This window comes from Colius striatus, chromosome 1 (assembly GCF_028858725.1).
Source record: "Colius striatus isolate bColStr4 chromosome 1, bColStr4.1.hap1, whole genome shotgun sequence".
Taxonomy (NCBI): domain Eukaryota; kingdom Metazoa; phylum Chordata; class Aves; order Coliiformes; family Coliidae; genus Colius; species Colius striatus.
This window is the reverse complement of record NC_084759.1, coordinates 96,003,534-96,024,507: the sequence shown is the minus strand read 5'-3', so window position 1 is coordinate 96,024,507 and position 20,974 is coordinate 96,003,534. Positions and strand designations below refer to the sequence as shown.

General features: G+C 41.6%; 1 protein-coding gene across 5 annotated transcripts in view; it reads right to left on the bottom strand.

Moving 5' to 3' along the window:
• URB1 (URB1 ribosome biogenesis homolog) overlaps positions 1-20,974 on the bottom strand; it is a 64,246-nt gene that overhangs the window by 14,398 nt on the left and 28,874 nt on the right. For 4 of the 5 annotated variants that reach the window (XR_009819220.1, XM_062001914.1, XM_062001934.1 and 1 more), the window contains 17 exons: positions 20,444-20,582; positions 19,229-19,399; positions 17,844-18,040; positions 17,052-17,276; positions 16,354-16,551; positions 14,471-15,323; positions 13,110-13,311; positions 12,727-12,904; positions 11,091-11,149; positions 10,175-10,368; positions 8,512-8,622; positions 8,357-8,420; positions 6,440-6,611; positions 5,803-5,905; positions 2,010-2,170; positions 1,519-1,630; positions 438-544 (listed from right to left, as the gene is read on the bottom strand). Coding sequence is in view for 4 of the 5 variants with exons in the window: in XM_062001914.1 (XP_061857898.1) it covers positions 438-544; positions 1,519-1,630; positions 2,010-2,170; positions 5,803-5,905; positions 6,440-6,611; positions 8,357-8,420; positions 8,512-8,622; positions 10,175-10,368; positions 11,091-11,149; positions 12,727-12,904; positions 13,110-13,311; positions 14,471-15,323; positions 16,354-16,551; positions 17,052-17,276; positions 17,844-18,040; positions 19,229-19,399; positions 20,444-20,582 (3,246 nt within the window). In the remaining variant the exon portion in view is untranslated. The remainder of the gene's footprint in view (positions 1-437; positions 545-1,518; positions 1,631-2,009; positions 2,171-5,802; positions 5,906-6,439; positions 6,612-8,356; positions 8,421-8,511; positions 8,623-10,174; positions 10,369-11,090; positions 11,150-12,726; positions 12,905-13,109; positions 13,312-14,470; positions 15,324-16,353; positions 16,552-17,051; positions 17,277-17,843; positions 18,041-19,228; positions 19,400-20,443; positions 20,583-20,974) is intronic. The other variant, XM_062001929.1, reaches the window with a different exon arrangement.

Below are 20,974 nucleotides of genomic sequence, written 5' to 3'. Positions count from 1 at the left end.
GGAGCAACTGAACAGTACTTAACAGCTTTTTCTGAGTTTCTTATTCTTCACCCCTATCAAATCTAATTAACAACACCCATCTGGTGCAGTTACTCAGCAGCCCAAATACACACTGATAATGGAACTTTAAAAGTTGGTGTTTCTAAAATACCTCAGTTGAACTCAATGTTAATAACCTAAACTCAAAGATTAATGTAAGGTAGCTAAGGCAGGACATTCTGTTTGTTGTGCTTACAGAGCATGCACAGCACATTTCATGACTTCACTAAGTGGTACCATCAAATAAGAACAATCACAGAAATAATAATTCTAGCTTCAATATAAAACAAAAAACCCATGCCTCTGATTGATTACTTATGGAAGAGTAAGAGTTCATTGCATTTTTTGGGCTTTTCTTCTATTGTTTTCTGAAGAATTAGATGGGTTTCTTACATTACCTCAAAATCAAAACTGTAGAAAAGCTGGAAAAACCCTGGTACTTTCCTCAGGTCCAAATACTGGTGTGACAGAAGGAATCTGTTTACCTTTATATACATGTGTTCCTCTGTGAAGAGAAAGAATAGTTATTGTGGAGGAGGACAACATTCACAATGCAGAATCCTGCAGAAAAATAAGTGGAACCTGTGTTTGCCAGTGTTTCAGCTACCTGTCAGAGCAGCACATTAATTACAGTGAGGAGACTTTTTGCTTTAAGGGTTATTATATCGTGGGCCATCTCTCCTCTCAAATGAAAAGCTCATCACCAGTGTGGACAAAGCAGGTGAGAAGCTAAACATTCAACATGGCTCTGATTTCAGCAAATATGTTACTTTGTTGACAAAACAAGAATCTGTAGCAAAGTAAAAGGCAAATCTCTCCACATTTCAAGCCTAACACTTCACATCATGCAGTCATAGTTTTTAACCTACAGACCAGACATGTCCCTCATGAGCAGTGGTAAAAAACGCCCAGAGGGACTATACAGTCTCTATCCCTGGAGCCTTTCCAGGATCAATCCAAAGGTTTTCTAGGATTAGGCTCTGGGCAAGGCAGTCTGCCCTCACAGTTGGCCCTGTTTTGGGCAGAGGGTTTAGCTAGAGACCTCACAGGGGCCCTTCCAAGCTGAACTACTCCCTGATGCTACAGTTCTCCTTTGCAATAGTGATTTATGTTGACTGAGGGTCTAAGGACAAAAGGAGACTCGGGTCAACCTACCCTGATCTGCCAAACGGGACCCACACACTCGCCTAGTTTTACTCATCTAGTCCTCTGCCTGATCTCCACCCCAAAAAAAGGAGGTTGCGGCTTTATCTCTAATGGGTCAGACCGGTTCAGTACACAAATCGAATTGGCACTTCCCACTTTTCTAGCAAGGCAGTCTACACAAGCCTTGACAGGTTTTCTTTGAAACATATGAAAGCACACTTGATGGCTCCTCCTAGTGCCACAGGTACCTCATCTTCCAGTATCAGCAGAGGACATGACTCCATGCACAGCAACTCCCCACAGGAGCTCAACACAAACAGGAGGTTTCAGTACCTGGCTTCAGAATCTGCTGTGCCACACGAGCGATGTAGAGGGACAAAGAAAAGGTGAATCTGAGGTTTGGCTGCCTGATTCCATTTTGTACAGTGTCCAAGAGATACAGCAACTGAAACACAAGAATCCAGGGATAAAAGCTTGAATCGTAACCCATACAAATACAACAGGAGAACGAGAATACATAAACAAGCTTTTGAGATGTTTCAGAGGCCATAAATCAAACAGCAACCCCATTAGGATTTTCATTCCTACAAATAACATTCTTAGGAATTTCTAAAACACATTTTACCCCCTTTTTCCGTCCACTGATTTTAAGAGGAGGAAACACAAAGTGACAGAGGAAAAACAATGGCATGGAGGACAAAAAACCTTCATTTGGCTTTCTCACCATGTGCATTTAGACAGATGAGTAAAGCAGCGACCCTCCCATAAGTGTCCATGACCTAAAATGCCTAATCTGGCAAACTATGAGTTGAGCTCAGTCTTACCTGACTCTTCTCACGAAAGCGAGCTCCTTCCAGGTGAGAACGAAAGGAAGCCAGGACATAATATGCAGCTGCTCTCATGTTGGAGTCATAGCTGCTAAGGGCAGCTACAGTCAGACCCAGGGCATTGACTTCAACAAACTTGTGACATGCCACTACACACTCTGTGTGGGAAGAGGGGAAAAAAAAACCCAAAAGAAAATTACCCAGTGCATTATACTGACATGTCAGAATATATAACAGTACTACAATCCTTATACAAAACAACTATTCATAAATACCAGTTTCTAGATCTACCCTTACAAACTATTACTTCACTGTATACTGAAGGCTCCTTCAGCTAACAAAGGCATTCTGCAGCTCACTCTGAACAGGAATTCTTTATCTAAGCTGAAATTAACGTGGTTGGTCTTATTTATTAGAGACAGTCACGATTCTGCCTGCCAGACCATGCAAATTTAGGAGTAAATTCTGTACAGACATCACATATCTCTTAGTTTCAGAAAAGTCCTGTTCTGGCAGGGGGATTGGGCTAGATGATCTTTCGAGGTCCCTTCCAACCCTTAAGAAAAAAGGAGAAGGAAAATTCTCAAGACATTTTTCTGGGCACTTGATAAGTCTGTGCCTGAAAGAAAGATCAGCATAGCCAATGAAAAAGCCCGTTGGCCTTAAAGAGCTTCTGTAATAGAATGGATAGGACAATAATACATAAATAAGCCATTAGCCACACCAGTTGCTACCCTGCAGGCATGAGTGATTCTGTTGGTAAAGCACGTTCCAACCAAAGTACTAAACTGTACCCCTATGCCCTTCTGGGACAAACAAAATCCAGCAATGAACAGTAACCAGCCAAACAGAAAACGCGCCCTTGAATCTAACAGCTACTTTCCATAGTGTTTTGCCAACAGGCTTTTGAATTTTTCATTTAAAGGCTCAGTGTTTTGAAGAGCTTGTGCCATTTATACCCACTGATGGCTAGAAATTACTTGATATAACCCTCCAGAATATCTCCTCTGCTACCTCTGTTCCATTCACCATAAATGTAACACAATGGGGTCTGCTGTATTTTACCAGCTAAAGTGCAAATGTACAGCTGTTCTGAGTTTGGCAACAATATTCATTTAATTTTCTTGTAATTCACACTAAAGGTCAAGGAGAAGTTTCTGAGAAGCAAATATTCCTATTTATGAAGGGGCTGGAGTCTTACTGACAAGTACCTATATTTGGTCTACTGATTCCCTCCCCCCTCACCACCCCCACACAATTAAAATATATATATTTTTATATTTACGCAAAAATCACAGATTATTTACGTCTCTGCACCAGCAACTGGTCCGTTTCTCTCACCTTTTCCTCAACTGCCACAGCTCCTACTTGATTTCGTGCCTGGCAGTTTCACACCCAGCTCTGCTAGTCATGGGCCAGGCAATAGCAGGGTCTCCACCTCCCAGCGCTGCCTCCCAACCAGCCCTCTGCTACGTGTTGCAATAGCAGATCTTCCCAGTGAGTGGTATTACAAGTTCTCTCAACACTGTACACTTCCCTACCCCACTCCTCACCAAAGCATATAAACTTTAACTGGTTTAACTCAAAACACCTCAGTAACTCTACTCGTGAGGGAAAAGATCCCCCATGTGTTAGCACGGGATACCTCTCACATCACCAGGGATCTTACAGATACAGCTCTACCCTCCCTCTACTTCCAGGCACTGGGCAAGGCCATCACCTGACAGTCAAAGTAAAAACTGTGAGAGGAGTTTGTAACAACAGGAGAGCGAAGTGAAGCAGAGCCCAGAGACACATCATCTATGTTGTCTGCTTCTGCCTTTGGCAAAGCAACTCTGCACTTTCCATTCTTCAAGAGGGGCAAGCACTGGGAGAAAGCAGCTTCCAGTTGACTCCCTAGTGAATGTGCAAAGATGATCTAAAACTCCTCTGCCTGCAGAGGATTCTCTATCACTTACAGATATCTCACACATAGCCCTGGCCTATACAACAACTCCTCTTTCAGTACAAGGTCAAATGTGATGTGTGTCCACGTGGCTCTCTTTCAGATTGCAGTTCTTGAGAACTGCTAGTGCACCCTTACTACACAGCTCAAGTGGTACCACACAGTGAAATCCAAGGTCCTCACTTCAGCAGTAAAGTTCATGCTGGGCATAAGAAGATTTATTTGGTATGCAGTTGAAATATTTTCCATGCAGCTGACCTTGGAGGGTGCGTTCAACAACCAACATAAAATAACAAGCTATTATTAAAAAAAAAAAGTTAATTTTATGTCTGACATACAGTTTGTTTAAAGTGCCTTGAGAACCATGATGGAAAGCTTTCCACAAGATGCTTATCAGAACTAAAGTTAGTCAGAACTTGCTATCTGTCCAACTCCAGACTTACTCTTTACTCAGTGAGCATTAAGCACTGTGCAATACGTCTATGTTTATAAATTCAGCAGTTATATAACATCTGTGCACAGCACACTGCGCAGCCAGTACAAAGAGCAAACAAATAAAGAGGAATTGGGAATTTCCAAGAGCAGCTGACACGGTTTAGGAGCCCCATGGGACCTGAACTCATAAATCACTTGGGCCCTTTAAAAATACCCCTCTCAGGACACACAGCATGGAGCAGTTGAGATAACTACTTTCCCCACCCTGTGTGCTAACAGTCAGTCTGAGTTGGAATGCCCACTGACTGAAGAACTCCACAAAAAACCAATGTGCAAGAGCTCCCTCGAGCTCAGTGCTGCCTGCACTGCAGAAGCAGTTGTCCTAGCTGGCAGGCTGTAGCACTGCCAAGGCTGACCAACAGTCACCACAACCCTCCCACCAGCTCAGGTGGTAGCCTCCAGGTGGTGGGTGATGACAGGTACATGACAGCAGTGCTTTTGTCAACTGTTAGGCCCTGATTCAAAAGACATTGGCTGTCCATGTTTGTCACGAATAACAATCTCCAAGACCCAGCACCAACCAGATCGTCCCAGATTCCTCCTCCCGCAAAACAACAAATAGCTCTGGTACCCTTTTCCCCTCAGACTAAAAGACAAGTCTTCCGTCACATTTATACAGAGCAGTTTACAATTATAGCTAAATATAGGCTAAGAACACACAAAACAGGTACTATCAGGCAGAAGAAGGTTCCATCCCTCCCATGCCTGTTTTGCTCATCACAGTGCTATGACACCACAGTTGATGCAAAATACAGCTCTACACATTCACCAGAAAAAAATTCAATCCCCCTTCCAGTGGTAAAAATTCTTTACAGATTCCTTTTAGGCTATTTTATAATTACATTGTGCTGGTTTCTGTGATACACAGAATGCTAATGGATAGATCAGATAACTTAAATCTTTGCCTGCTTTCTGTCTCTTACAGGCTGCTTTCAGTCTGAGTTTAAAAACCTCTACCTCACCTTAAGTGGATCAGTCCCTCTACATAGTGTTAACCCACTACATTTAAGGAGCACCCAGTAATCTGGATAAGAGCAGCCTGGCAGGAATGCCCATTTGCTGCTACATTGCTCTGTTTACAAGTAGCCAAACTGCACTAGATATACTGCATTAAAGTCCTTTAAAATAGGACTTTAATGCCAGTTACACCTTGGTACTTTCAAAGTCATCCCGAAAATTAGAATGCAATGCAGTAGGTGGTTAAATGATGTAGGTTTCTTCTCTCCAAAGCCAGGCACAAATTTCTTTGTAGTATTAGCTTTTAGAGTAACAGAGCTACAGATGGAGCCATGCAGCTCCTGCAGCAGAGCAAAATCACACTAGATAATCAGAGAGAAACATTCACTTTACCTGGTCTGGTCAGCTCACTAAAGAGCTGAAGTAGAAAACAGGGATCGTAGAAGTCATCAAGACTCTTGACAGTCTCATCTCTATATAGTGACTCTTGTACCTCCTGAAACCAAATCCAAACCAGTATTTGTAAGGAATAACACCAATTTCCAGATCGATTTCAAACCTTCCCAACCACTTCATCCCATTATAAAGCAGTTGATACTAAACCTTTCAAAACAAAATGAAACACAGGGTGAGACATGCTAGCGTTTCACTATCAGGGTTTCAGTACTATTTCTCTCAACTGCTGCAAATAGGTCTAGAAACTTGTTAGCAAACTCTCTAAAACTGAAGAGCCCATTGTCATTGGATCCTTGGACACCTAAATTTAACAACAGTTTAAAAGTCAAATTCTGGTCTCACACATGACAATCTGTGCAACGCTGCACAATCGCACCTGCCGATGAGATGTGGTTGCACTTCACTTGAGAAGTGCTCCTAAATAATTAATTCCAGCTCTCCTATGAACGTAATTTACTCTCCTGAACTAAACAAATTGCAATGTATTACACGAATGCAAGAAAGAAATTACTAAAGTGAAAGGCTCTTTTTCCACATCAAAAGAAGGATGCATGAGCTGCCTGAACCAAAGCACCTGTGATGACAGAAGACGGCGATGCTGAGGGAAAGACAGAATTGTCTTCATCATCTTTTCTCGATCTAGCAGACACAGAATCTCCTCCATGCTTGGCTGCTGCCATAGTGACTTCCCTAGACTCTTGCAAGTCTTGTGATGCTCCACAGCAGCTGGACCCCACAGCAGGATTCTTAAACATTGTTAAAAGTAGAGGTATTAGTCAACAGACTGCTAGCACTGAGCAAAAAGCAATTACAGAGGACATAAATTAGTATTTAAATTTTCCCTTCACTTGTACTTATTATCCTGTGGGAACTTGAAACTAGAACTCGTTTCCCTGGCAACACCTTTTTCATCCATCCAAAAGCTTTTCAAATTCAGTCTGAGGGTGTCTAATTAACTATTTCATATCCTGTTAATCCAAGCCAGAACTTACCTTCTCAGAAAAAAACACTTTTTTGTTTAAGCTATAAATGCAGTGAAGTATGATAGAGGCTGCATGGAGACAGCGTTTGAGATCTGATCAGACAACGCCACCTCAAATGCAATCAGTATTTCAAACCAGCATCACAGCGCTTCAGTAAAACATAGATACTTACTCTCCACCTCTGAGCTGCTCCTCAGACTCCACTTACTTTGCCACTGTGCTTAAAGTGCTATTGATATTGTCATTTATTTTGTGAGTATTGCCAGTTGCAGGAAGGATGGAGCTAGACTTCTTATCACTCAGAACCTGAAGGCTCTCATTTGTAACACAAATTGGGCTCTACTGGGTTGCACATACAATACTGTTCCTGAACGTTCTCTATATTAACTCAAACTCTACTGTGCTGGGCTCAAGTCTAACCAAGTGTTTGGCTACCAAGTCATTTCAGGGTCCAGGATGAAATTGTTTCTCCCTTTAAAAAGGCTACTGATGTTTGGAGACCTAACTACCTGTGAAGTAAGTCTCCTCCTCACACAACACCCTTTCATTTGCAAACACTTTCAGTAAAGATTCATGCAGGATGCAGCTAGTGCCAGCACCTTGGCTTCTGGGAGCCATTTGAATTGCCTGCTAACAAGAATCTTCATCTCCAGACTCCCTTCACAGCCTACAAGGATTATCTGTATTCTCAGATACAGCTAAGGGAGGTTCTTAATTTAGAGTCCAGTCCTGCTCCAACTGCCTGAGCCAGTACTCTTGCACTGCTGTTAATATTTACACCAATATATCAAAGACTAAAAAAGTGCATTTGAGCAAGGTAGACTAAAACCATCAGTGTATAAAAGAACTGATAGCAACAGGCTTTCCTATGGGCTGCTTGGGCACAAGGCCTGGAAAGCAACTGGTTATTTTATACAATCCATGCTTCTCTCATGAAGCATGTAGATACATTGCTAAGTTGCAGTATCAGCAGAGCTACAGTCCAGACTGGTGAAAGACAAGGAAGGTACTGACACCATGTTTGTACCCCAAAATTAACACCACGTTGTGTTAATGCAAGAGGCTATACATCACTCCTACATGGGCATGTTCCTCTCCTCTCCAGCAAAGCACCAGAGCTGAGTATCATGTACACAGGAGCAAGATCACTGAAACGAGCAAGGGTTGTGCTGAGTGGTGAATCCTGCATCCCAGGGGAACAGGGAAGGAGAATGAGTCCTACACTAGCAACTTGTGTTTTGGCCTTGACCTGTGATGAAATCCCCATAGGGAACTCTGAAATGAGACAGTCTCTCAACCCACAGACATCCAAAAGTTTGGGCAACACGAGAATTACGTTAAGAATAGGACAACCATAGGAAAAATGTTTCCAAAAGCAACATTAACCTCTAGGTTTGACCTTGCACATTGTTTATTGCAGTTAAAAATAACACCCTGGAAAAATGTCAGTTGTGAGGCCGCTTAATTGCATGTAGTTGGTCAAACAAAAAGGATGGTGATCAGCTTACCTGGAACTTATAAGACTTTGTTTATTCTTCTCATATAACTGAAGCAGTAGCAGTATCTTCTGATCTAAAAAACAAGACAAAACCTAAAGTCAGGCACCTGTGAAGATGAAAACCAGAGCCACTGGGAAGTACCTTTCCCAGGCTATCACACTCACCTACAGCACTCAGTGTAGCCCCATAGGCACCCAGCAACACAGCAAGGTGACTGCTCTCACAGAGAGAAGGGCTGAGTTTCACAATTGTCAGCAGTATATCCACTAGGGCCTCTGAAATAAAACACACAGCTTTAGCTTTGTCGCTCCCTCACTTAGCTAGTGCATACAAAATTACTACCCCCCCACACACATATATGCTCTCTAAATAGCTGCACACACAGTATATTTTAGATCAAGATCTATCTCTGTAAATACCCAAAACCATTTCCCTGACTACACTGATGCATTTAATTCAAGTGGAACAACTTTTAGTTAAACGGTATTTCCAAGCTGGACACACAAATGGCATTGTGAGGCAAGTTCCACAATGGGGCACTGGAACTACCCTGCAAAAACTTTCAATGTGTACACAAGTGCTCTCTGGCCAAAACCACACTATAGCTCCCCCTCCTCTCCCTGGAAAGTACCTTAAATTAGGTAAGGTGCTGCACAGAGTAAAGGCAGACATCCCAGCAACCTCACCAAGCTACTTAGGAAGTTACAGCAAGAACCTGTTAAGTTCACACCCTAACTGCAGTAAGCTATCAAAATGCTTCTAACACTGTGCACTGAAACAGGGGCAATTCAAGGGCAAATTGGGTATGTGTGGCAGATTCAAGACCTGAATCCAAATTTCTTTACTCTCAGTATCTGAAAAGGCTCAGGCTTTTTCTCCTGGTATCTAAAGGAATATGAAGTGTATATCAAAACAAATATGATAAAGACAACAGCCTGAATGAGTGCACTCATGACACCAAGATTTTGAGTTACTGAAATCAGCCTCAAAGAATCTGTGTTGCTCCTCTACAGAAATACATCCAAAAGGTAAAACATGTATAGCAAGCAGCAGCTTCTATTACTTATTTTTCATGTCACTACACTTGTGACTTCACAGGAGCTTTTTGCTCTTTTCAGGTGACTTAAAACTTTAGCATTTCTTTACATGTTATGTCACCAATACACACAAAAATTCGTATCAACGTGCTGCCCAGAGAATTTCCTCCCCTTTTCTTGCACAGCTCCTTCAATCACTGAATCTCAAAGCCCTGTACAGTGGGAAACAGCTGAGGTGGATGTAGACTAAACGACTGATGCAAGGTCAGGTAGTATTTCCATTGGAAGAGACCAAGAAACAGCTAATCCTACATATGAACTTGCACTCAATTTATATTACTCATGGAAGGACTTTCCTCATGAAAGGTTGCAATATCAAATACATATCAATTCAATTAAAACTTCCGATACAGCTTGCAAAATCAACTCAAAACCTTCTGTATCAACCTATTTTTAAATAGGTTTAAAAGTTATACATATTTCTAACAAAACCTATATGCACTTCAGTGACCTTACAGAAAAGTAGAAAAACACTAACAGCTTTACAGAAACCAAAACAGTCAATTCAAGATTTCAACAAGGTTAAAAACCCCAAAACCAAACAAATAAAGAAAGCCCAACTCAACATTTGGATTCAAGCAGAGGTAGAATTTAAAACTAAATGCTAATATTGTATAATTGTTTAAGAGCTCTGCAAATATATGTAGGTAGGTAGGCTACTGGATGGACAGAACACAATGCAAGAAAGATAAGATTACTAAATATAGTTAAAGAAGAAGATTAAAAATACCTCTTGTCTGAACATTCGTGCCATCTTCTTCTCTTGACCTCAGAATGGCAGACAAAAATAGAGAGTGCTGCGTGACCATCATGTGAAGTCTGGAGAGCTTGACTAAGGTGTGACTAAGTGAGGATTCTTTCTTGTACAATAACTGAATAGCAATGTTCAGGACTTTCAAAAATGCTTCATCTCTGTAGCGGTACCTTTAGAAGGAAAGATAACAGAAAAGTCAGATCCCATTCAAAGCCAAGGAGATTTGCTTGAAAAAAAAATTTGTTTAAGAAATGAGTATTTTGCAAAGAAAGTAAACTTAGTAAAATCAAAATAAAGTAGAAGAAATGAAAGCACACACCACTCTTTCCCAGAGCTGCTTTAACTCTTTTTAAGCTATACTGGTATCTAATTATGGAAAATAAAGGAGAATCAACACACAGTCACACTTGTAGCTGCACTGATCTCGATAAAGAATTCTGCTTACTAACCCTTCAGACAGCAACCCTTCAGATTAACACTTCCATATGCACATAAGCTATGATTACCCTAAGTATTTATTTACTGATTTAAATGGTTTACATTTAAATGTGAAAAATATGATTTTGTTTTCACATGAACTGTACTTATGAAATATCTTCAATAGAAAGAAGTTCTTTATGCTGGTTAAAAAGAAGGTAGTCCAGCTACCCAGTCAGCTATGTTAGTTAACGCTAACTGGAACACAACATTCACATCTGCCTGCAGTTGTGCAGGTTCTGGCTCCAATGAAGCCAGTGGATGTGATATAAAATGCATCCTGAGAAACAAGGAATATTGTCACATCTGATTGAATTCAAGGGAGGCAAGGTGTTTTCAGTATAATGTAGGACAAGGCCAAGTGAACAGAACTGTACCTTCTACAGCACCTTTGCTGCATTTCAAAATTACTTACTTGAGTCCTGTCTTCACAAGGTTGTTCCAGTCATCTGGGTCCACTTCTTCAACAAGGCGCTGTGCATGTAATAAGTAAAAACAGATGCTTACATTTAGCACATAGAGCTTCTAAAGATAATCAACACAAGCGGGTTTTGTTTAACACACATAAACAACATGCAAGCCAAACACTCAGACAGGATCATCAATGGATAACAGGAAAGAAAATTCTTGGATATAACCATCCTACCTCCTGAACACACTCCCAACACACTCCTCACACTCCCAAAGTGTGAAAGGAATGAAAAGTCGGCAAGTTAAGGCAAGAAACTCACGCAACAGGCTTTTGTGTACCAACCACGTGCTAAAGCTAACTACCCTTTGCCATGTGGCCAGCGGGTGGCTGGGTGTATGTGTTCTCTACAAAAATTGACTAAGTTGGTAAAGACGTTAAAGATGATCCTGTCCAACCCTTAACCCAGCAATGCCACGTCCACTACTAAACCACGTCCCTAAGCACCACATCTACACGACTTCTAAACACCTCCAGGGATGGTGACTCAACCGCTTCCCTGGGCAGCCTGTGCCAGTGCCTAACAATCCTTTCAGTGAAGAAATTTTTCCCACTATCAAACCTAAACCTCCCCTGGTGCAGCTTGAGCCTGTTTCATCTTGTCCTGTCACTTGTTACTGGGGAAAAGAGACCAATCCCCATCTTGCTACAACTTCCTTTCAGGTGAACACGATCCAACACCTCAACATCCCTCTTGAAGGGTTATGTTATAAACCCCAATAAACAACAACCAGTTCTAAGAAAACTGATGGCTGCATATGCTAGCAGTCCCTGTAATGGCAGATGCTAACGTCATCAGGCCTGAGGACACCATTAGGATAAATATTGTGAGGTGGTCCTTCAGGTCCTGCAAGACTCTTGTCCTGCACAAATCAGCCATAGAATCATAGAATGGTAGGGGTTGGAAGGGACCTTTAGAGATCATCCAGTCCAATCCCCCTGCAGAAGCAGGTTCACCTAGATCAGGTCGCACAGGAACATGCCCAGGCGGGTCTTGATGACCTCCAAGGAAGGAGACACCATAACCCCTCTGTCCTAAAACGGATCCTTACCAGAAGTCAGAAAGAGGTCAAAGGCATTTGCTACCTCCAGAGACTTTCATTTTTATGTCTGGCATAGATCTGCCTGCCTTTCTGAACTACAAAACCCCCTCAGTAGTACAGAAGGAATGATCAAGTAGTGTTTTTTCACAATCAAAGTTTGGACTTCCATCTATGGTCAACCAGACTTCTGCAACAGACTCCAGAGGGTGAGGTGGGTGGGTCTCAAAGATGTGTCCTGGCCATTTATTTTTCAAAATAAAACCATCCATTGGCAACCTTTGGTTTTTAACTCCTGAACACTTTGAACTGTGACTTTCAAAGGGGATTGTTAGTAGAAAGCAAAGCCATCATCAAGGACAACTGAAAACTGCTTCTTATAAAGTATTAGCGGGCCTAAGTTAACTCTGCAGAATCTATTAAAAGCCCATAGAAACGATAATCTATAAAACAGAGAATCTAGATTCACCCAAGATACAAAAGCAAAACACCGCATTTGCTCACAGTCACATTCTGGCAATGCACATGAAAAACAAACTCACCAATAATTCTTCTAGCCTCAGCAGCATGGATCGCTCCACTTCTTGCTTGCTTTCATCTTTGCTACTGCTGTACATGGCAATTAGTCCCTTCATGCAGGCTGATAACAGGCATTTCCTCCAGGAATACAGCTCTTCAGAGTTTTCAAGCACTCTAGATATGGCATCTGCCACTGTCCAACTGCAGAAATACATTTATTTATTATTTTCATGCCCTAACATGCTTTTTGCATTTGTTAAAGATGTCTTGCTGTCAAAGTCTAAAGCAACAGATTATCTAAGGAGACGATACAATCCTTGTTCACAACATTTGCACGCCTGTGTACCTATCATGATGCTTCATAGGACAAAACAAGTCCTGAAACAGGGCAAGTGGATTTTCCTACCTCTCATGACTTTCTGCTTTCTCAAGAGCAGCAGGAAGCTGCTCAATGAGGTTTCGCAGCCCTTTGCTTTCAGAAGACGGCAACAGCTTTGAAAGAACTTGCAGTTTCACAGTGGTCTCATGTGAGGTTTCTGTGTCTTGAAACACACCGCAGAGCTCCTTCCAAAGAGCTTTCCTCAAGACAGGTGTAACGGCTGAGACAACTGTTGGGAGAGAGCAGGGCCACAGGTTCCACTGTCTAAGTGTGTTAAGCAATAATAGACTTATAATTACAAAAATCCAGCATCACTTTTCTAATCAAGGTCCAGATTACTTCATTTCTGGGTAATTATACTACAGTAGTTGCTAATCTGCTACAGACAAGTGCACTCTGTATTGCACCATTAGAAAGTATTTAGCATATGCACCAGGCAATCACAACTGAATAGATTAGACATGGGCAAACAATACAGACCTTCAAAAGAGGGACAACTTCCTGATAAGAAGCCTTGCCCTTGCATCTCAGAAAATTTTCTCTCACATGGACAGCTAACAGATACCTTATAAATCAAGTCAGTCAGACAGCAGTCTCCTCTTCTAGTGCTGAAGCACGAAAACACTGGTATGTATTAGGTGCAACAGAAAGGCTTAGTTCTTTAACCACTCTCTACTTTCCTGTGTACCTACAAGGTCTTCTCACTACTTGAGCTTCTCCTAGGTAGAGCCATCCTTCTCCACCGACAGCTACAGTCAAGCCTGTTTCTGTTGCTATTTACAATTCTATGCAATAAGAAATAAAACTGAGGTGATTCTGTTCTGTCAAGTTGAATCCCAACTGGTTGTTTTGCTGGTAGAAAATTTAACAGTCAATTTAATGCTGCTGTTGGTTTTGAAACTTTTGGACTGACAGCTTAGGAAGGCATTACTGGAGGAAGTTTTATTTGGAGATTTATTTCAGAAGAAAGTTTTGGACTCTTACACTCGTAAAAGTGAAAGCTTGTATTCTGCAAAACCATATGCCTACGGGCATTCCACTCACCAGACAGTGTTCTATCTATGCCCAAGAAAAAGGTTTTACCTCCTATATAAAACCAAGAGAAGCATGTAGACAGATTTTCACATGCACAAAGTATTAAATAAGGGCTTCAAAAGAGAAAACTGTGCAACAGCAACTGTAAGAGTACTTGGCCTCTGTCTAACAGCCTGCTATTGGGTCCTTTACCTTTTATGCTGCAGAGGTACTTATAAAAGAATCATCAGAAGTTAGACATGTAAATTTTATCACTTCTACCTATTGCACAGGGGATCAAAGACACTAAGGCCAGCAGAGACTACACTGGAAATTTGGGCTCCCAAATCACAAACGGGAATCAATTGTTTTACCTGCAGAAGGTCGGGCGAAGTCGTACTGGTCTCTGCACTGCAAATACACGTTAATGACTGGGAGAAAGCTCTCCATGTTTTTCCTGAGGTACTTTCCTGTGTCACTGTTCAGACACCACAGCTCAAACTGCAACAAGTGAGTCCTACAGTGTTTTATCAGCATGCTCACAATGGCAAGAGAGGTTTCTGACCTCTGGTTAAGGCAGTGAAGGTGCACCTCTACACTGACTGCATGTGCAAAGACTGGTTCACTTTGGAGAGCCTGAAGGAAAACTTTCTCCAAATCTTTGCTGCCTGATGCTGACATCAATATCCCCAAGGCTTTAATGTGCTCTGTGGAGAGTAGTTCTCCTTGTTGGGGCTGCCTTTGGTAGCTTGCTGTGAGGAGCTGCACCAAAATCTGTCCATAGAAGCTTAATTGCTTCCCTTTTTTGGGGGATTTTTCAGATTTCTGAGTAGTCAAGCTCATCTCAGGAAGTCGCAGCATGGTTAAAGTGATCTCCTGCAGCTGAGCTGCAGCCATGTATGTATGCAACTCCTCCAAAGCCTCCAGCTGGTGAGATTTTTTGAGAGAGACCTGGCTTCTGTCTTTCCTCACAGCCTGTAGCTCTTTCAAGACACTTCTTGTGATAGCTTCAAAATACTTCAACAACACATGTCTGTTATCCATGCTCTGCAACATCGGGGCACCCATTTTCAACAGCTGGAGCACACCAGAATTGAGGTGAGTCGACAGGAGCTTCACAGTGACAGGGTTTAAACTGTGCTGAGGAAGGGAACGTTGTTCTAAAGCCAGGAACCAGTTCTCCAGTGTAGGATGTCTGAAAATCAACATGAGTGTGTCTTCTAGCGTCTGTAACAAAGGGTTGTAACAGTATCACTGAATGAATAATTACAGTTGGGAGGGGAAATATTAATCATATATCTACCTATTTTGCCAAGCTTGTTAATTACAATTACTGAACATAACATTTTCTATTAAGTGGTCAGAGGATAAAAATATTAATGAAATACAAGCACATAAATAGCACTCTTCCAACATTTATGATGTGGGAGGCACACCTCCAACGAACATTCTCCACATGTTTAGGTGCATTTCCATGAAAAAAAAGCATATTCTGGGGTTTGTTAATACAATTCCATTCTGATCTCCACACATCCACAGAACATGTGAATGGAGGGCAAAAATTCACTCCTCCAACTACATAATTTTCATAACCAGACTTTACACAAGGTTTAGGGAATAGAATTCCTTTTGCAAAGGCAAGTGATCTCTGTCAGGATCTCTCCTGACTCAGGTCCCAGCTCAAGGGTGATACTGTAGTGATGCAGCTTGGTCAAATCTCCAGACAGTAGTTTTGTAACTGCTGGACCACATGCGCAAAGTTCTAAGTCCTCCTTCTAGACCTTAAACAGCATCTCTGCATCAACCCATTTCCATTCAATACAACTGTGTGAAATACAGAGTGTGTGACAACCTGTCTACTCCCTGCCCTTCTAATGACCTGCGAAAAGCTACACTAATGCTCCTACAAAGCAACAGAATCCTATTCAAGGCCTTATATAGCAAGTGTGTGACAGACACACTGCAATGCTTTAATTGTAACTGAAACTCCAAAAATCCTCAAGATGATTATCAAGTCACAGCACTTACAAAGCCTGTTTGGTTAGATCCCCTGTTTCCTGTCACATTTAGCCAGTCCCATGTTTAGGTGATCAGTGACAATATACCAACTTAATTTGTGCTGAAAAATTGTTCACATTTAAGATATCTGCTTTAATTAATGGTTCAGCAGAACTTACGACTCTTCCCTTAGAAAATAAATCAAATCAAAGTTTATTAAGAGGTGAGCTTTTGGCCTGTGTATGGAGGGGTTTGGTACCTTGTCATTTGAAGACTCCTCAGTAATCAGAGATTCCTCGTCCATAAAGAGATCTGATTCTGTCTGATGCTCTTCTCGTTTCTGCTGATTATCCAACTCTATCTGATTTCCCCGGCATAACAAGGTGCTCAGCAGGTCCACACAGAGGTCAACAAGGTGAGGACCAGAAGTTTTACTAAGCTGTGAAAATACAGACACCTTGGAAGTTGAAAGAAGAGAAGGATGGGAGCAGAAGGACAATTATTCAACAGAAACAGAAATTAACTAAGGACTTCCCAAATTACAGTCTTTTGTGGAGGAAGGAATCACTACCCTCTATAAAAAACTGATTCTAAGAAAAGTCTCAGGGTGCCAAAGATTTCTAAATTTTCATCTATACTGAAATTTTTGTTCTAAAATGGGCCACTCAGTTTTTCTCTGGAAAGGCTTCTTATAGAGACCCAGAAGTTGGATTAAAATCTGGAGTTTGTTTGCACTGCACACAGATCAGTAAGGTAACCCATGCAAACTAAACCCAAGACTCATCAGGACAGACATTTGTTTAAAAATTAGGCGCAGGTTTGTCTGCTGCTGTACGGCTTCAGTGAGAGCTCACTATGTGGAAAAAGCTGCTTAAGTTTTAACAGCCAAGTCATCTGTACTTTCTGCATTCGAACAAACCAAACCAACTCCAAATATCATCACAATATTGCTCTTACACTGCCAAAGTTTTCTACTGTGGATTTCAGGTATAGCAACACATGTTTTACTGCTAACAAAAGCTGTTCAGCTGGTAGCTGGGACGCCAAGTCTCTCAATTTTGTCTGGATCTCATCTTCCAGTAAGATATTGCTTCCTCTCTCATAGGCTTTCTTCAGCAAAGTAGTAAACACAGAATCCAGAGCCAAAGTAGGTTCTTCGCATAGCTCTTTGCATTTTTTAAACTGTTTAAAATGGAAAAAATTTGAAAGAAAAATAAAGATGAGTATGAATCTAGAAGTTTCTTCAGATGCCTCTGTTTCTTAATTAGTTCTGTGCTGAAATTGGGTCTGAAGTTCCAGGAGCACAAGTTTACAGTCCTGCTACCACAGAGCTAATCAAAGGTGTCCCAAGGTGTTCACATGATCACTGCTGGGCTAACAAAAACACATTACCACCTAGCACAGCTGGTCCATGCATTCCCAACCCATACCTAGGGGAACTCCAACCACTGTAAAAGGGCTTCTCAGGCTACATCACACATTAGGCTACACCGTGGCTTATGGGGAGTTGTAGTCTGAGTGACTGTGTAACAGCCCTTGAGCCTTGGCTTCAACTCCCAACCACAACAACGACCTCTTATGTCATTAGAGAAAAGCCTTTGAGCAATTTTGTGTCCCAACATGATTAAGCAGCGATACAGAATTAGCTTCATGTAAATGCATTTTCTAATGGAAATGTAACCTCTATATACCGTGAGGTTTTATAGCAACACTGGCTCAAGCATTCAAGTGACTTCATGTATTTCATACCACAGGTTCCTGAGATTGCTGAGGTATCCAGAGCTTATAGTACTGGTTAAATCTGTAGAGCTGAGGGTACTTAGAAACTTTCAGGGATTGCAGATCTTTATCATAGAGCTGGAGCATCAAGCAGAGGGCGAGGGGTTCTCTCTGAGAATGTAGGAGGTCAGTGAAAACGGCAACAAGATACTCAATGATGTGTGCTCCTAGAAAAGCAAATTAAAAAAATGAAACTTGTGTTGACAGCAGTAATCTCCAGGAGCACAGACACCGGGGGAACCCTCTTTCCACGAGCATTATTTGGATAAGTACTGAAGAGGATTAAAAGGTGTTTGTGATAAACTAGACAAGCACTGAGTTACCACTGAGGTAACTAGAAAAATCTGCCATCTAGTATTCCTTGTTGAAGTAACTAATCACCCCACCTTAAGATATATGCTCAGGTTGGCCTGTTTCTTTCCAGACAAGCTTAAAATTGTGCTGTGCTAAACTCATCTGTATTTTGATATGTAAGGACCCCAGCCAAGCACTACCTAAGAGGAGAATTGATTTTTACAGGTGGAAACACATCTAAGTTAACAGGCACTGGTTAAACACAGGGGATTTTCTTTCAGAGCTGGGACTTTCAGTCAGTTGCTACTCAACAGCCAAATATGCGTAGGACTTAGTGAGGTGCTGTGGGGTTGGCACATGCTGCTCTGAGGCCAGCTGCTGCCCTCGTGACTCCTCACTCCACCAAGTCATTTCCTCAAGGAGGTGGTAGATCTTTGCAACATTCAACCCTGGAATTTCATCTCTGAAGAGGTTTTCTTAGGAAAATGCATCTATTTTCTATTCAACAGTCCAGTCCTCTGCCCTCTACTGACGGGTCTCAGTGGAAGAGCTGCCTACAGCCATTTTAACCACATTCCTCTCACTATCAGCATAGTCTGTGCTTAAAACACTGTTATTGAAGTGCAACTGCTTCCAGGCCAAGATTGTCCATGCAGGGACATTGTCTCTGCACTGCTTCTCAGTCTCTGCTATACTGTGCTCAGAGGCTGGGGTCATTCTAGGCGAAAGGAGGGCTCCTTTTTTTTAACTTGGGCAACTTGGTTTTCCCATAGCATGAGCTCCTTAGAGTCAAACGGCAGTTTATAGAATGCCTGCATTTCAATCTGTTGTCCCTACTCCAGCAAACAAGAGCGAGTTGAGCTTCTTTAGGGTCAGGGAAAAAGGACACAAGCACCCCATAAAATTTAATGTCTCTCTTGAATAGAGAACATCATTGATTTGCACCTCCTTCTGTTAGCAACAAAGACAGTAAAATGCCTCGAGGAGATCATTGGGTAAAAATGATCCCAACTTCCATTCCACGAGCACAGATGATACATAGAAACAAGGAAATTCTGTACCTGTTCCATTTTCAGTCTGAAGCAACAGATTATTCCTGGCTTCTAATGCAGCAGGGACAACAGCACTGAATGGAAACGTCTGGATAACCATGTCTTCATTTAAAGTGAACCCAATTTCTTCATCTAAGCCATCACTGCCCTCAATTAGGACATCCACCATATCCAGGACATCTATTAAGTGAAGAAAAAATGTAAGCGGAGTAGTCAGTCTAACTAGCAAACAACAGATGTAGAATCCAACACTTCAGGAATACAAGGCAGCTTCCAAATTCCCAAAGCAGAAAAAAACCCCAATGAAAGTCACATTTGTCTGACAATGTCACCATAAGTGCAACTGTAAAAATCACTATCTCTTAACGTGTGCTTAACTATACATTTTGCCTTTCAACACTGCTGCCCAGTTGACAGACATAACGGAGATGCATCACCTACTGCTATCATGATGGCAGTACGTAAGGACTCTCAGATCATAACAGTAACAGGAAATGTGTATGGGAAAGTACAAAGGAAGCAGCCACTTCCCCGTTAAAAGAACATCCTGAGCAGTCCTCGAAGAGCTTCTCAGCTCTACATGACCAGAGAACCAAATCTTGGTTTTGTAAAGTCAAAGATAGCTTTAACATAGGATGAAGATACCACAAATTCTGTGGCTGGCACTACATCTCTGTAACACAGTCAACTCAAGGCAACTGATCCATCTGGTACACAGTGTTAAACGACCTCAATTATCTCTTTTAGACACGGACAGCAGAACAGCAAGTACATGGTAAGTTGTCCAAATGTGTATATTTGCAGAATTTTGAGTTTCTTTGTAGTAGGGCTGGGACTAGTCCCAGAAAGCAAGAGCAGCAAAACTCTGTAACTGTGTGCCTGGGAGTAAAAAAACTCTCTGAGCACTTCAGCCCTTTCCTCCTGGATCAAGAGATATGAGCAGCCCAGTGAAAGGAACTGTAATAGTTTTCATTTTAGTTAGAAAATGCTGCTGCAGGAGCTTGAAGAGAGATTTAAAATCCTGTTAAAAAGAGCATAACTGCATCAGAAATTACTTTTGAGGGTAAAGTGGTAACTGCAGTTCAGATTTCTGATACATAATAAAACCAAAGGCTTGCTTACTTAAGCAGGATTTCTAGAGTTATCAGTCAGTTTGCAAATTAAGGCTAGAAAATTTAGTACAAACTCTTAGAATTCTCTGTTGTTGAGCGAATCACCACATACCGTCAATGTGAGAGATGGGGATGCTGACATTATCAGAGTCTTGTTTAAGCACATTAACTTGGAGCATACTGGCTTCCTGAACAACGTCTGCTGCTTTATCTGTATACGGATAGGGGTTTGTCACCAGTTTCAACAGGATCTGTTAATGAAGGTCAAGAAACATAAATGCACAGGCTATAAAGTCTACGGGGACCATATCTTGTTATGAAGATCATGTGCTAAAAATGTTTGGAAGGACAACTTCCAACAAAATCATTTTAGGAGGACAACTTCCAGATACTTCTGCAGGAAATTGCCTATGTTACTGCTGTATATAGGACGCCCGGTCTGATGGAAAAATAAATGTCATCCACAATGTTACTCCTAAAGTTCTACTCAGACCAAGTCCCTCAGCAAACTGCAGTGAAATGGAAGCACTGGGTATTTCACATCCTGAAAAGTAAACAGGAAATGCCAACTTTTCACATAAGAGACTACAATTTACTTATGTCTGATAACTTTGACAGGTATTGCCACAAAAAGATAAAAGGA